The 16,547-nt window shown below is 39.4% G+C and overlaps 1 protein-coding gene across 1 annotated transcript in view; it reads left to right on the top strand.

Moving 5' to 3' along the window:
- Positions 1-16,547, top strand: part of DNAI3 (dynein axonemal intermediate chain 3) — a 56,028-nt gene that overhangs the window by 738 nt on the left and 38,743 nt on the right. Inside the window, exons 2-3 of the mRNA XM_081946620.1 lie at positions 13,580-13,899; positions 16,081-16,122. Coding sequence (XP_081802746.1) covers positions 13,593-13,899; positions 16,081-16,122 — 349 coding nt within the window. The 5' untranslated portion in view covers positions 13,580-13,592. The remainder of the gene's footprint in view (positions 1-13,579; positions 13,900-16,080; positions 16,123-16,547) is intronic.

Here is a 16,547-nt window from a genome sequence, read left to right as displayed (position 1 = left end):
AATTGCGAAGATTCAGGACCACTGACTTAGTGTAATGAGTGAACCCAGGTGTTATCTGGATTTGACAGAGTATAATAATGCTGACAATCAAGTGGCAATATTTAGCTGACTTTGATCCTAGTCCATATTTGGATGGAGCTCACTGGAAAATCCCAGGGCTATATGTTTTGCTGGGAGGTGGAAAATATATATTGGAGAAGACAAGAACAAATCACTTCTATATTGCTGATGAGAACATTATATAGACATTTTCCTGGAATCGCCAGGAGTTAAATGTGACTCAAAGATGACTACATTTTCCTTAATCTAATGCAATTGATTGTATTAAAAGTCCTTTTAAGACCATCGTCTTTAGAAATTTCCTTCTGACTGTTTTATACCTCCAAGATGGAAAGGATTTGTGCAATTTCTGGGTTATATCCTCCTCTTCTTGAGGAAATAGCTGGAGAGAAAGAGATAAGGGAAGAAATATGGGGAATTGAGGAAAGGCAGCACAAGTTCTAGAGACTTTGTTTAGATTCATTCAAGACTCTTTGACTTGGCATAACTGCTTGCAAGCCAAGGGACAATTTCCACCTACTCAGCATGGTAGAATCAATACGTACTATATTGCATATAATGACCAGTTTTATACATTGCATGCAGGTATTTGGTGCATAATTTAGCATCTTATGCAAGATAACTATTGTGCATTATCATTTATGACTTAGCATGATGTATGAACCTAGTCAATTATAGCTCGTTAAATAAACTATGGTTAATTAAATAGTATCTTGGAATGATGTTGCCTCAATCAATAAGAAATCTCTATACTGCTTTACTCTCTACTAAATGGGTAATGTGGAGGAGTATATGTTCGTTTGCTAAACACTCAGGCTATAATTACATGAAATAAAATACAAATGATTAGGAAAATCAGCTATCATGTCTATGTGATGCAAAACCTTGAAAGATTAATTGAAAATGCTATTAAGAATACAAGTATCTGGATACATAATGTAACAGTGGCATTTTTAAAAGGCTGTGTTCTTATTCACATGTGTTAAGTATTAATAAAAGACATTGAAATTTATTCCAACACAAACTTTCCTAATTGTCAGCTATGTTCATGCATCTTTCACAATGACATTTGCCTCACTTTCTGCCATAAAGACAAAGACACAGATAGACAGACGGACAGATAATTGATTAGTCTTACTTATGGCTATATAAAAAAGGTTATATAAAAAAAATACAGGATCTAATTCTGGGGTAAAATAGATAAAAGAAAATATAATGAAATACACATGAGGTAAATACAAAGAATCTACATCCAGATAAACACATCACCTTTACAGGATGCATCTGTTTGACGTGATGGGTTCTTAGTTCAACTGTCTTAACTATGAACTTAGTTCTGCTCACCATATATACATTAGTGCGCAGGAGGGAATAGGACTATCTACAGTTCAGATCCCAGTGGGCTATTCTTTCAATATTAAAGGGATTAAACGTATTTAAACATAATGGGAGCATGTAGTTGACAGTTGAACAAAAAATGAGCAATATCTCTGAGGGTTGGGACACTGCGTATACACAGATGCCAGTTAGATACCTATGAAAAGGCCACAAGTAGACAAGGATGGCAGCATCTGCTCCTATGACTCTTAAACTGATATTGCTGATATTGATGACAAGATAAGCCATCCTGACCATCATTCATTAATATTTATATTTTCTGTTATTTTTTTTAAAAAATTGCCTGTGCAAATTCATGACTATAGTAGCAAGCAAGTTGATAAGCCACCTGGGAAAGCCAAGGGAAATCATCAAAACCATGAAAAAGCAAAAGGTAGAATATTTTGGACATGTGATGCACCACCCAGAAAATATAGAATACTTCACTTAATCCTCCAAGGAAAGATTGAAGGCAAACGAGGTCCAGGCAGAATAAGAATATCATGGCTTCAAAATCTAAGGGACTGATTTGGGTGAAACTCAACAGCACTTTTTTGTGCGGCTGTTGATAAAAATAGGATCACCAACATGATTGCCAACATCTGATGATGGATATGGCATAAGAGGAAGAAGAAGTGGCAAGCAGTAGGAAGGGCATGGATTAAGCAACCGCTTTTTCTGTAGTGGACCAAAGCTTTCGAACACATTTCTTCCAAAAATGAATTCAACTCTAACTCTCTCTCCTTGCATTTGATAAGGCAGTAAAAAACTGTATTATTCCATCATAGTCCAAATTGATTGTGGTCACCCAACAAGAGTATGCATGTGTTTAAAATGTTTGCTACTTTGCTTACTGTGGTTTTGGTTTTATCTCTATTTTGTTAATCATAACCTAATGTCTTAATTGATTGGACAATCTGCAAATATTATAAAAAAAGTATTTTGTGGCAGTGAACGTTATCATATGTTTTACTAATCGATTGGATACCCGTGCTTTACTATGGAACTATGTGATTGGGCTTGATAAATTGACAGTTAAAGCTTGAACATTAATGATAGTTATGATTGGCCTCTCCTCTCCCCTTCTCTCCCTCAGGCTTGCCCCACAGAGCCCTCTCTTATCCTATCCCCTTCTCTCCCACAGGCTGGCTCCATTGATCCTCATCCCAGCCCACAGGCCAGATGAGTCATGTGCTGGCCATGCCCACACCTAAGTGGCAGTTGGAACAGAGTTCTTTTCAGGTGGGGAGGGGGAATAGAACGTCTAACTCCTTAGCATCAGAGCGTGTTAATAATAATATAAGAAATACTAATGATCTGATGGTCATGTTGAAAAATCCTTTCTAAGCAAGCACCTAGAAGCTAAAAGGAACATACGTGCCAAATTTCAAGTTTGTAGGCTTTACGGTTCTGGAGATTTCATGATGATGCATGAGTAGTATTTCGATTTTATATATATAGATTAAAAAAGCAACTCCCTGTAGCTAGGATGAATCTACTAACATTCAGCTTCACTGGAGGAACATAGGTTCAAATGTTATTAGATAGGAAGAAAAAGTCCTCTTCATCCATTTTCTTTCTACCATACTCCTGTACCTGAACTCCGTCCTTTCATACTCAATTTTTAAAGTGAAGGCTCATTTTTTCTCCTGGGAAAAATCTGTTGTACCTTTTTCTAGCTCTGCAATATTCTGGTGCAATAACAGGAGTAGTCCAAGAATGTAGCCATCCCAGATCTGTATAACATGTGGCAACATTGCAACTGCCAACTTATGCAGCCCTAATCGTGGGTTTGGAATGCGGCTTTTTCACAACAGCCATTCACTAAGAAAGCTTCGCTCTGCATATTATTCACTGAAATTAAATTTTGCAATGGATATAAAATCAGGAACCATTTAAAAAATATATAAAACAAAATTCAACAGCTGCAAGAACAAATAATCATAAAAACTATGAAGGCCAAGTAAAACTATTATCTTATGGATGAAATATATTCAAAAGAATGGATAAATAAAAAAGCCATTTAACAAGAAAGACAACTGGTATTAGAGCATTTGGAAGACTAGGTGCTAGAACCAAGAAGGCTGTATGGTGGATCTCCAGAGAAGGGTCTCCAGAAGGCTCTCCTGAAGCCAGGCAGATTCAAAGGGTGGCAATTCTGCAGCATTTTATAGGAGATTGGCAGCTACATATAATAAGAAGGAACAGTAATTTAATACAGGAAACTAGAGTTGTTAGATATTAACACTAGCTACCATGATTTCCACTCTGGTCCTATATTCCGGCGGGAACAGAGGTTTAATCTGATTGGTTAAGAGGTCTGACAGCTCCCTATAAAAGGAGAGCTGTCAGACTGAACAGTTGATGGATTGTACATACTTGTCTATTACAATAAAGAGCTGTTGTTGCGTTAAGCCAGTGCCTGCCTTCTCATTGCCCTATCTAACAAGAATAGTATCCATAGATAGTCCTAGTTTTCACTTTAAAAAGTAATGCTTTAGTTTTGTTATTTACTGAACACCCTATTAACCCCTAAGGGTAAAGATAAAGGTTCCCCCTTGCGCATATGTGCTAGTCGTTCCCAACACTTGGAGGCGGTGCTCATCTCTGTATCAAAGTCGAAGAACCAGCACTGTCCAAAGATGTCTCCGTGGTCATGTGGCTGGCATGACTAAACGGCGAAGGCACACGGAACGCTGTTACCTTCCCACTACAGTGGTCCCTATTTTTCTTCTTGCATTTTTACATGTTTTCAAACTGCTAGGTTGGCAGAAGCTGGGATAAGTAATGGGAGCTCACTCCATTACACGGCGCTAGGGATTTGAACCACTGAACTGTCGATCTTTCTGATCTACAAGCTCAGCATCTTAGCCACTGAGCCACCGTGTCCCTATTAACCTCTACAGAACAGTGAAAGTGAACTCACTTACAAAATTGCCACCGTTTAGAAACAGAGTCAATGAGTTAAAAAAAATGTAAATATAACAAAAAGCAATAATTAAAAGAACTTCATACTAGAGCCGTTTTAGATTTAGCACAGGTGCAGATGGCATTTATCTAGTGAAATCAACTGAACCCTAAAGGCTGAAACAGCTCTTTTTCTGAAGTTCTCATGTTGTTGTTACTGATTTTTGGGGTTAAGACGGGATTTTTTTTTTTACACCTGTCTCTTTTGATGATTCAGGTGTTTTTGCCCCAAAACAAATTGCAATCTTTCATCTTTAATGAGTAAAGTGCTTACATGTGACATTAAAACAGTTGAATCCCAGTGCCAATTAATCATTCTTCCTTCCTGGAACAAACAACATTCATGTCTTTGCTGATAACTAATTAACTATCCCCATCCTTGCATACTTAGCAACATGCTGGTTCAGTTTAATAAGGTTAAATATTTCACCCCATTAGCTAATTACAAGAATGTGCTTTTATTCTACCCCCCCCCCTTTCTGGCCTAAGATAACTTTTAGTTTACTAGCACAACCATCTGTCGGTCATTTTTTAAATACTGGAATGAGGGGAGTTGAATGCAGAAATCAGTCCATACTACTTTAGAAAGGGAACAAAAAAGATAGCTGCCTTTGGGTAAAATAAAAGGTGATTGGAAAGGTGGAATTATATTTTTCTTGTTCCAAAACATGAAATGTTGTCTTATAGCTGAAGTCGCGGTTTGTGGAAACTGCTAGGAATTTCTCCTCTCTAAATATATATGTCTATTTTGTGTATGTATTGTCCATATTTGTATTTTATATGTTTTTTATTGTACGCCGCCCCGAGTCCTTCGGGAGAGGGTGCGGCTAACAAATAAAATTTTATTATTATTATTTTATTATTATTAAATGAGTTTAATGATCGTTTATTTATTCAGTTTATATAGCAGTGTATTTCAACCAATCACTCTGGACGATGAACAAAATTAAAATAAAAACAACTATAAACATTACAAAAATTAAAATACAGAGCAACTGAAAAACATCCAACCCAAATCATTAATACAACTAAGAAGCAGGGTCCCTGAGCCCAGAACCAGGTCTTCATGGCTTTATGGAAGGCCATCAGGGTTGGGGGCCATCCTGATTTCTGGAGTAAGAATGTCCACAAGATGGATGCTGTGGCAGAAAAGGCATGTCTTCTAGGCCCCAACAACCAGCATTTTTTATGGATGCCGAAACATCCTGCTTGACCAGATTGGATGAGTAGAAACATCTGAGGAGAGATGGTGTCCCTCAATAATGTGGGCCAAAGCCATGGAAGAATTTAAAATTGTCAACCAACACCTTTACCTACACTGGCAAAAGTTAATGGAATAATGGTGTTACATTCACCGAATAACCATGTCATTTACCCATACTGTCATATTCCGGACAAGTTGAAGCTTGCATTTGTTTGTTTGTTTGTTTGTTTATGACATTTCTATAGCCACAATTTCACTTGTATCCAAGCCTTTAATCATCCTAGTTGCTCTTGTTTGCACTTTTTCCAAAGTCTCAAAACCTTTTTGTTTTGTTTTGTTATGTGGCGATCAAAACTGGATGCAGTATTCCAGGCATAGCCTTACTAAGGCTTTATAAAATGGTACTAATATTTCACATGATTTTGATTCTATGCCTCTGTTTATGCAACCAAGGATTGTATTAGCTTTTTTGGCTGCTGCCGCACACTGCTGGCTCATGCTTAAGTGATTACGCACTAGGACTCCAAGATCCCTCTCTCAGTTACTGTTTTTGAGCCAGGTTTTACCTGCTCTATACTTGTACCTTTGGGTTTTTTTGTTGACATTTTTGGGTTGCTGTTGTTTTGTTTGATACTAGATCCTTTCATACTATGAACATTGTTCTTAGGCTATTGCTGCTCTTATATCTTTATATCAGAAGTAAATGTTGGGATTTATATTATGATGCAGTGACATCAGTTTGCAATTGTTTATGATTTTGTGCTTCAATGTGAGCATCTTTGGAAAGAGCAACTTTGAAAGACAATTTTATCTTGAATAAATAAGAGTAGAGGGCAATCAAAAGAGGAATAAATATAATCATAGGGGGGGGGGGAATCAATTAATGTCTTCTTTTTGTAATGACTATATAAAACCTCCAGGATTAGAAGTAATGTGATTTCAAATATGGATTGCTGGAAAATAATAGCAGATGGGACCTATTTCTTCTGTATCCTGCTTACTTGTTACATTGGAAGGCTTCTGACTGGCCCTAATGGAAACGTGATGCTGAGATAGCGGTTCCTTTAGCCTGATCAAACAGGGCTCTTATGATTCTTTCTCATTTTCTGTCTGCCTGCCTCACTATTTTCCCTTTTTTCTGTTGTTTGCAGGAGTGTGACTTAGTCTCTACTGAGACCGAATTTATTAATTGCAAAGAAATCAGCCTTATGCTGTCTACGTGACCTGGGCCCATCACCAAAAGACATTCTTGACCTTGTACGTTCTTCTCCTCTCCTCTCCTTTCCTCTACCTCGGCCTCCCTTATCTTCCCTGAATCCGCTTCCTTTTTTCCTGAACACAGTGAAAAAGAAAAAGCAGAGAAGCACTCCAGCCCTTTCCCATGTGAAGGAGGTGCCACTGCACACAATACTTGTTTCAAAACCATTGCTGCCCTATAGGCACATGACAGTGACTACAGGGTTGCTGTGTTTACTTTGAGAACACAAGTTGCACACAAATGCAGAACGTGATATGTGAGGAAGAAAGTAGCAGATGTTTGAAAATCACATGTACATGATCAATTACAGCCTTAAAGACTCCAGATGCGGTCTAGGGTATCCTTTGTGATAAGAGTATGCCTATATTTTGTAAAATACGTAAGCAAACAGGTCTTGTGCAGAAAAGTAGATATAATAATTAATTGTGGCACCACAACATCATTGTTTGAGTTTGAAAGTAAGCAAGCTAGGACCTGGTTAATACTTGGATGCGAAATTTCTAGAAATCTCAGGAGCATAATCTAAAACAAATCTCAGAAAAAGGTTATAACATTATAATGTTAAGAATGTTATAAATGCATAGGAAGTAAATCCTATTTTTCCTCTTGTTTTTATTTCATTCACTAGATTTTATTATAGACCACAATCATCTGCTACTTAGTGCATTCATTCTAGCTTGCTATCTTTTACTCATGTAAAAGTTTTATGTGTAACTTAAGTTACTCTCAAAATATTCATTTTAACTATGTGACAGCAATCCCGTAGGAATAAATAGGAACTTTGTGCATGGTTTTGCAAATTGCTTTCTAAAAATAGCTTGGTGATTAATCCCTGAAACTTCAACGTTGTTTATGTGACTCAAACGTTTGGATGACTTGATAGAAACAATCATATTTTCCAATCTGTGGGTTATTTCAGTTCCTTATTGTCAAAGCAATAGTCCTTGTTTCTACAATAACCAATTTTTTATTTTCTGTTTAGGAGCATTGCACATTCTTGTGCGTTTCTCCCATTTTCTGAAATCTGCTGTTACATCAAATTTAGTATTTACTTTGATGGGATGCCTTTCCTGTAATATGGAGTTGCAGGGAAGACATGTGAACAAAGTTAAGGTCTTTTAATTAAATGAATACTAATGTTAACCTTAAAGTAAGTTAATGCCATTCCTGGGAAACTTTGGAAAGAAAACTTATTTCCATCCAACTCCATGCCATGCGATGTAGGCCATCTCCACACGATGGTGCTACAGTTATTCTTTACTCTTATTCCCCATTAACTTGGCCATTTGTGCTTTACTAAGGAGCAAAGCAACCATCTCAACAGACTTGTGATTTCTGAGCCTGACATTTAAATAGTATTAATTGCCTATAATACACGGCCACATAAAAAAAAAATCTCCTTATCCACATAACAAATACAAGCAGGCTTCCACAGCTCCATAACTGGAGGAAAATTATGTTGTTATGCTGGAGACCAAGCAGGATCAAGGCTGCTTGAATTGTCATAGGGAGGTTGTTTATGAAGCAGGTAACTTGGAACAGAAAGCATACTTCCTAAATCCTATCTGTCAGCCCTGTGTGGAAACCAAAACTGCTTCACTGAGGGGACACAGAACATATATCTACCTTGCCTGATTGGATGCATTTTGCTAGAAAACAAATTGAAAACCATTTCAGGCAGTGGTGGGTTCTGGCAGGGGTGAGTTCCGAACTGCCAGTTTGTTCAGGGACACGCCGTGCGCACCTGATGCGAGCTGCACGCGCATGCACAGAGTTGTGACCCAGCAGGATCCTTTGCAGCTGCTGAGCAACTAAGATAGCGACGAACCCTGGGAGTCAGCTATGGAGGAGGTGGAGGACCCCGGGCAAGGTTCAGAAGCAGAGCAGGGGCCAGAGAGGCTGGTTGGCCACCAGGAGGCGCCTGCGGCATGGAGCAGTGGGGAGGATCAGAGGGAGTTGATCTCTGACGCCCGGCAGAGGAGGGCGGAGAAAAGAAGGCAACAGCTGCTCAGGAAACAAGCTCATAAAAGATAATGAAGCTCAGGTGGTTGGGGTGTGGCCCCTCCCAAGAGCTTATATAAACAGAGATGTTGGGAGGATAATTCTTGCAGGACACAACCGTTGAAAGCAATCTGCAGTACGTTTGGTCTGAACTATTTTGGATTCCTGTTTGTAACGCTGGAGAAGCTGTATCCGTCGGAGTCTGTGTTGCTGCCAAGGTTCTTATCTGTTAGTTTTGTGTTTAGGCTTTCAGCCACCAAGATTTATAGTCCTGCTAATAAAGTGTTGTGGCATTCCAGAGAAGCTTGTGTTGGCATCCGTTACTGGATGGGGGGGGTCAGAACACACAGTACAACTAAAATTGCTCTACGCAGAAGCAAAAAGCAAGATGACGGTGCCTGTGGCACCTCCGGGAGAACCAGTTTGGGGGCGTGGCAGACCTGGGTAGCGGCCGGTTCCAGTGACCCAGGCCGCCAAGCTACTATCAGTTCAGCCAAAATGGTCCGAACCGGTAGAAACCTACCACTGATTTCAGGGCTTTAATTATATGTGCAATATGGGCATGTGTTGTTCTTCCAAGTTCAACATGGCTGCAATTTTGTGTCAAATTGGTCAGAGTGCTCATATTAGACATAAAGTCAGAATCCACATAGAAGACATTGCAATGATTAAGATTTCAAGTTACCAGCATGTGCCGCAAAATATATGTTCTAATCATTGCAATTTTTAAGAAGGAGCCATCCTGCTCTTTTTCAGAGAGGCATTCTTTTATCAATTAAGGCACCCCCAATAACCAATTCACTCTTTCATTTTGCCTCTGACATTTCTAAATTGTGTAGTAATTTTATACAAAAATTATAATTAAAATAATACTAATACAAATTATAAAAGAAAAGAAGAAAAAGAAAGAATAGGTGCAGAAACTAAAAAGGAGAAAAGGAAGAAAAATAAGAATGAAGAAAAGAAATATGTAAAGGAATGACTTCCCCTTCATCACAAATATTAGTGTTTGTAAATCAAATGTAGGTGGTTCTCCTTTAAATTGAAATCTTTAGTTCCTTCAACTATCATTTATTGTCCAATCTTCAAAGTTCCATTTAAGGTTTTTTTCTATACAAATTCAAAACCAAAGCATTTTTCCATGGGAAATCTTTTATAATTAATTCCAAAATTTTATTTCAAATCCATCTATACCCTTAGTTCATTTGTAACTTTTCAAAATCAAAGTTCTAATCACTCTTTTGCTATTTTTTAAAAAAAGTCCTTAACCTTGTATTGAAAACTTCTTTTAATAAGGATTGAAGGAAACTAACCCAGTGATTTCAGACTTGTTGATCCAAATGTTCCTAATAGTCACAAAACAGTTAACAAGCAATTTCCAAAAGGGATCAGAAAAGGAAGTATGCGAACCCAGTGTCCCATTGAAGGGACTGGCCATAGTTTGAATGAGGTGGCTATTCCTTCATCTCCCAGAATTCTAAACCCTGAGGGAGACAGCTGTCTTGCTATGAAGAGCAACTGTCTGGAGCACTTATGGGAATTCTCAAGTCCTTTCTTTGTCCAGAGAAGAATTACTTATTAGCTTTTCATTTCACTGTTGTGATCAATTCCATTTTTTTGAATCTGTTTTCAGTTTATCACCATCACACCACAAAGTTCTGGCTTTTCTAGTTTAGATGTAAGATCATATTAACAGAGAACTGAGAATTGATAGCATCGAAGAAAACACTGTAGAATGTAATAAGAAAGGTTATGGACTGTGCTGAAATGGACAAACTAACTAAAGAAATTCAGGGAAAAGAAGAATCAGAATTCTACCAGATATGGGATAAATGGTATAGGTGGATGGAGGAAAGAAACAAGGATCAATGAAGGAATGTAACAAAACTCAAAAATAATAGTGTAAAATAAGAGTAAAATAAGAAAGTTAAGAATGGTGAAACTCTTTTTGCCCCTTTCTCCCCCCCGCTGGCAGAGCTCCGGCCCCTCCCGTGTCCTGCATAACCGTTGTAGAGTCTTCTGTTTTTTCTAGGTTTGCTTTGTTTTTTTCCATAAAGGCCTGTGCCTCTATGGGTGTATTGATTCTAATTCTTGTCTCCTCCCAGAATATCAGCATACCTTCAGGCATCAACCATCTAAACCACACACCCTTCTGGTATAATTTATTCGGCAGTTGTGAATAATTTTTCCTTTTTTCCCTAATTTTTTTGGGGATCTGCTTCAAGATGGTTATCTCCCTGTCGTGGTACGTCAATGCTTGCCCCCTTTGTACACCCAGAATTTCGTCTCTTGTGCTTTTTCTAAGGAATTTAATATGGACCTCCCTAGGTACATTGTGTGTTCTGGCATAAGCTGAATTCACTCTGTAAACCAGATCTATCTCCCATTCCATCTGTTGTTTTTCTTTATGTATGTATTCAGCTAGAATGTTAGTCATAATGTCCCTTATATTTTCCCCATCTGCTTCTATAACATTTTGAAATCTAAGATAAAAGGACATTCTCTCAAATTCTGTTTTCATTTGCTGGATATCAAGTTCTTTGTTTCCCTTCTGCACTGCTTCTACCCCCCCCTCACCTCCACCACCCCACCCTCCACAAGGTCCAGTCTCTGTGAATTCTTATAGATTTGGACTTGATTCTCTTTAATTTCTTCCTTCATTTCCTTTAATTGTTTCTTAATTTCTTCCTGGCCCTGTATAAGTTGCTGAAGCATTTGTTGCAAATCCATCTCTATGCTCTTAGGTTGCATCAGTTCTGTGATCTTTGACTGTGTGGCAGGACTGGATGTTGCAGATGTCGGGGCAGAAGTAGCAAAGCCAGGTTTTCCAGGGGGTGGTCTTTTTGGAGACATAGTTTATAAAGTAGAGAAATCAGTCAGTATGGAGAATGGACAGCTGGAGAGGTAGGGCAGACAGATGAGTCCAGGAGGCAGAAGATCCAAGCAGAGGGGAGATTCTTTAGTCAGTCTGGGAATAAAGAGGAATTTTCCCCCCAGAGAGTTCAAGAAAATAACAATCCACAAGAGATTCTTCTGGGTGACACGGAAACAAAGACCGGAAGCCTGAATTTTAAAGGTGGAGTCAGATTTCACAGTTCATGAAGACAACGGAAGTGTGCCATCTTGCCCTGCCAGCTTTGGGCTCAGAGGCATATTAAAGTTTTAAAAGTTCACAAAGTTCTCAGGTCATCAATAAATTATGGAGCTAAGTCCAGTGAAAATCACTTTTACAGGGGTGAGGCATCATTGGTTGGCTCTCCCCCCTCCTCCTTCCCCTGAGGGCGAAAGCAGAATTTTCCCAAGCCGCTTGTCCAAGGGGGGGGGAAATCCCCCTCCCTCCAGCCGCACCTCCAAAGAAATCCGAGAGTTTAACGTTTTAAGTTGCTGAAAGGTCCATCAAATCAAGAAAAAGGGAATGAAGAGAGGAAGCGCCTCACCACACCGCCGCTGCTTCCTTCAATTTTACATCGTCCGATCAGCCTGAAGCGAGACGCACGCGCGCCATCCGAGACTGCTCCTCGATGCCTGGAGCGAAGCGGAGAAGCCCCCACCAGCCGCCGCCGATGCTAGGGTCCTCTGCGAGGCCGCTCCTTCGGCAGGACGCCTCTCTGGGGCGTCCTGTGCCCCCCAGAAGCGGGGAAGCCCACCGGGGAGCGGGAGCGGGCAAGGAACTTGCCCATCGCCGTCAGCTGCCGGAACCGGAAGTGAGCGCTAGCAATTGATAATTGCTATTAGAAAGAACAGGAAGCTCCTGTTTGTATTGCATTGTGTAAATGTGTTGTATGTCTAAGTTGTGTGTGTGTGTATTTTATATGTTTGTTAATAAAACTGAAAAAAAAAGAAACTTGGGGGAACTTTTTAACATAAAATTTCTATACTAGTTTGAAAAATGGCACCAGAATGCTGTGTTCCCACAACAGCACTGCCATTGGCAAGTTGAACCAATTTATTTCTAGTATATAAGTGAAATGGAAATGTTCAGTTAATTTCCCCCAGTGTTTTCAGTTTTAGACAAGACAAAATATTAAGTAAATTAGCTTGGTTTTCCCCTTTTATATAAAATGAGAATAAAGGGATCTATAATAGTTGAAGTAGACAGTGATTCTTCCCCCCCCCCCCTGATTTTAATACTGAAAAAAAGTAACAAATTAAGATAATCACAGATAATTTTCCAAATGTTTCTGAGGTCTTGGGAAATGAAAATTGTGAACGTAAGACAGGGATCTTAAATGGAGAGTGATGGAGAAGAATATATTCCATCTGTACATTGTTTAGTAGTTAGCACCATATGTCATACCTCTTCCCTTTCTCATACAACTTATTCTCTTCTGCTTCGACTTTCAGGAACAAAAATCTCAGGATAAATTGGGATGAAAAAGCACAAATAATTCAAACGCAATTGGGCATATAACATTTTCAGGAATCCCAACAATATTTCACTCAAGATACTTTCAGAGTTCCAAATGGACCCTTGAATTTCTCACACCTTAGTCAACTGAGTATTCTCTGTATTTTTGCAAACCCGATTCTAAGTTGAGCCAAAACCACATTCCCATTGAAAGCAATGATGAGGTTATCTAGGTAACTCCTATTTAACTCCAACTTTATATAAAATTAATCATAACCAACCAGTTTAGTTATAAATACAGACATTGGGAGGCATCATTTCAGTTCTGTCTCATTATCTGATTTTTCTGTTGTCCACTTTTCAGAAGCATTTAAAAGATGGATGAAAGTCCAGCACCTGCCGAGCTGCGTACCTCACCTGATAGTGATGGTTCAGCAAAAAAAGGTAAAGGTAAAGGCAAAGGCAAAGCTAAAGGATCACCAAAAGAAAAAGGAAGTCCTAAGGGGTCACCAAAAGAAAAAGGAAGTCCTAAGGGGTCACCAAAAGAAAAAGGAAGTCCTAAGGGGTCAGCCAAAGGAAAAGGAAGTCCTAAGGGGTCAGCCAAAGGAAAAGGAAGTCCTAAGGGGTCACCCAAACGAAAAGGAAGCCCCAAAGGGTCAGCCAAAGGAAAACCAAAATCTCCTGGTAAGTGTAATATTATATAGAACTGAAGAAAATTATTTGTCTTAATCTAAATATGAACACAATCATATTCAAGAATGGATGAATGCAACTAATGCTTTGTCAATGTTTGTGTGCATTTATTCAAAGATTTTTGGATATCATTCCTTCCTTCCTTCCTCCCTCCCTCCCTCCCTCCCTCCCTCCCTCCCTCCCTTGCTTCCTCTTCTGTCCGTCCATCCGTCCGTCCATCCATCCATCCATCCATCCATCCTTCTCTCCTCCCTCCCTTCCTCCTTCCCTCCCTCGCTGGTTACTTTCAGGGGGGGCAGGCAACAGTCAGAAGGTTAAATGAATGGCTTTAAGGCGATCTGCACACCTGGAATCAGGACTATCAACATCTTATGGCAAACCAGACCAGAAACTATAGAGACCAGATAGCAGCCGGGACTGGAAATATTATGAATGGCTCAAGTATAGATAAATACCATTTTAACTGAATCACAGGGAAAGGCCCATGAATTGCTTATTGGGAAAGAGTGGATCAACATACAGAATAAATATAATACAATACAATACAATAGCAGAGTTGGAAGGGACCTTGGAGGTCTTCTAGTCCAACCCTCTGCCTAGGCAGGAAACCCTGTACTGTTTCAGACAGATGGCTATCCAACATCTTCTTAAAGACTTCCAGTGTTGGGGCATTCACAACTTCTGGAGGCAAGCTGTTCCACTGATTATTTGTTCTAACTGTCAGGAAATTTCTCCTCAGTTCTAAGTTGCTTCTCTCCTTGATTAGTTTCCACCCATTGCTTCTTGTTCTACCCTCAGGTGCCTTGGAGAATAGTTTGATTCCCTCTTCTTTGTGGCAACCGCTGAGATATTGGAACAATGCTATCATGTCTCCCCTAGTCCTTCTTTCTCTTAAGCTAAACATACCCAGTTCCTGCAACCGTTCTTCGTATGTTTTAGTCTCCAGTCCCCTAATCATCTTTGTTGCTCTTTGCACTCTCTCTGCACTCTCTCCAAAGTCTCCCCATCTTTTCTACATTGTGGCGACCAGAACTGAATGCAGTATTCCAAGTGTAGCCTTATATGCTGTAGAATGGTTGAATCCTTAGATTCAGAAATGAAAGGAAGCTTTTGGAAGGGATCTTTTCTTTACTTCCTGCAGTGGTGGGTTTCAAATCCCGTTCCAACCGGATACTTGCAGCATCCTCATGAACACCGGTAGTGTGTGCACACACATGTGCAGTGCGCACATGCATCTTAGTGCCTCTGCAATGCTCCATCTGCTCCGTGGAGCATCGCGCAGGTGCTGTACGCATCATGCATGTGCCTGGAAGTGCAGAAGCCTTAAAACACAGGTAAGGAGCTTGGGTGGGTGGGCCCTTGGGCCCTCTGGAGCACCGTACTGGAACAGTATCCGGTGCTCCGGGCTGGCTCCGGTACTCCCATACCTGGGCGTACTGACTGCAACCCACACACACCCTGTTTCCCTGAAAATAAGGCCTCCCCAAATAATAAGCCCAATCAGACCTTTGAGCACATGTGCTAAAATAAGTCCTCCCCGAAAATATTGCAACACAGCAGCAGCCATGAGGTGACCACTCTCACTGCCTCCTGAACCTCAAAAATAATAAGACCTCCCCGAAAATAAGGCCAAGTGCCCTATTTTTGAGGAAACACGGTATTTATTCTTAAATTTTATTATATACATATAGTGTTATTACTTTTGCGAAGAAATATGCAGCCATGAAAATAGTGATCAGAATTCTTGGGAGTCAGACAGCAAACAAGTGTAATAAATCATCATCACATCAAGATACTAGGCTATTCCCTGTGTAAGGAAAACTTAAAATGTTTGGAACGTTTTATTTGTGTGATGGAGTGAGGGGGTAGTTTGTTCCTGGTCTGGGATTAGAAATTTATAAAATTAAGATTGGAAGAGTGTTTCTATTTCATTTTCTGTCATAATACTCAAACTCATCAAATAAAAGTCACTGACAAAATCAAATAATATTTCAGGCCAAAGACAGTACATAAAATACATGATGATACCCTACTAGTTTAGCGTTAGTAGGAATTTCAGCACATTAGCAGAGGATAATCCTCACACAAAACACTTTGTGTTTGTTAAAAACACAAAGCATGCCTTACTTGGTTCAGAAAGATTTACATTCAAACCTCTTTGTCTTATTTCAGTTAAAAAAGAAGAGGAGCCTGATCTATCTATGGCAAGCATGGGTAAGTTCAATACTAAAGAAAAAAAAGCAGATAAAATATGCATAATCATGCCAGCCATAAACAACATTAATGATCAACAAAAATATCTTCTTTATTCATCCTCAGCGGAGCTAAGCACAAAAATCATAAAATTGCTTATCTTTGTCAAACCATACAACAACCTAAGATAGGCAAAATAAATCTCATTTTCACAAGAAGCTATTCATTTTTTATAGTTAATTCCAAAATCTTATTGTAAAAGTCAATATTACAAATTTAACTGGACCTTTGACCAATGGTGAAATCTACTTACCTTCACTACTGGTTTGCAAATGTGAGCGGGCACGTGCATGCGCTCGCCCCGCTCGCGTGCACCACCTCCGTACATGCTCAGGACCTTCCATGCGCAGAGCATCAAAAACGGACGTAATAATGTCTGGGCAGGT

The sequence above is a fragment of the Natrix helvetica genome (genome assembly GCF_964273705.1).
Source record: "Natrix helvetica genome assembly, chromosome: 3".
NCBI classification, from domain to species: Eukaryota; Metazoa; Chordata; class Lepidosauria; order Squamata; family Natricidae; genus Natrix; species Natrix helvetica.
This window is presented reverse-complemented; position numbering and strand designations above follow the sequence as displayed.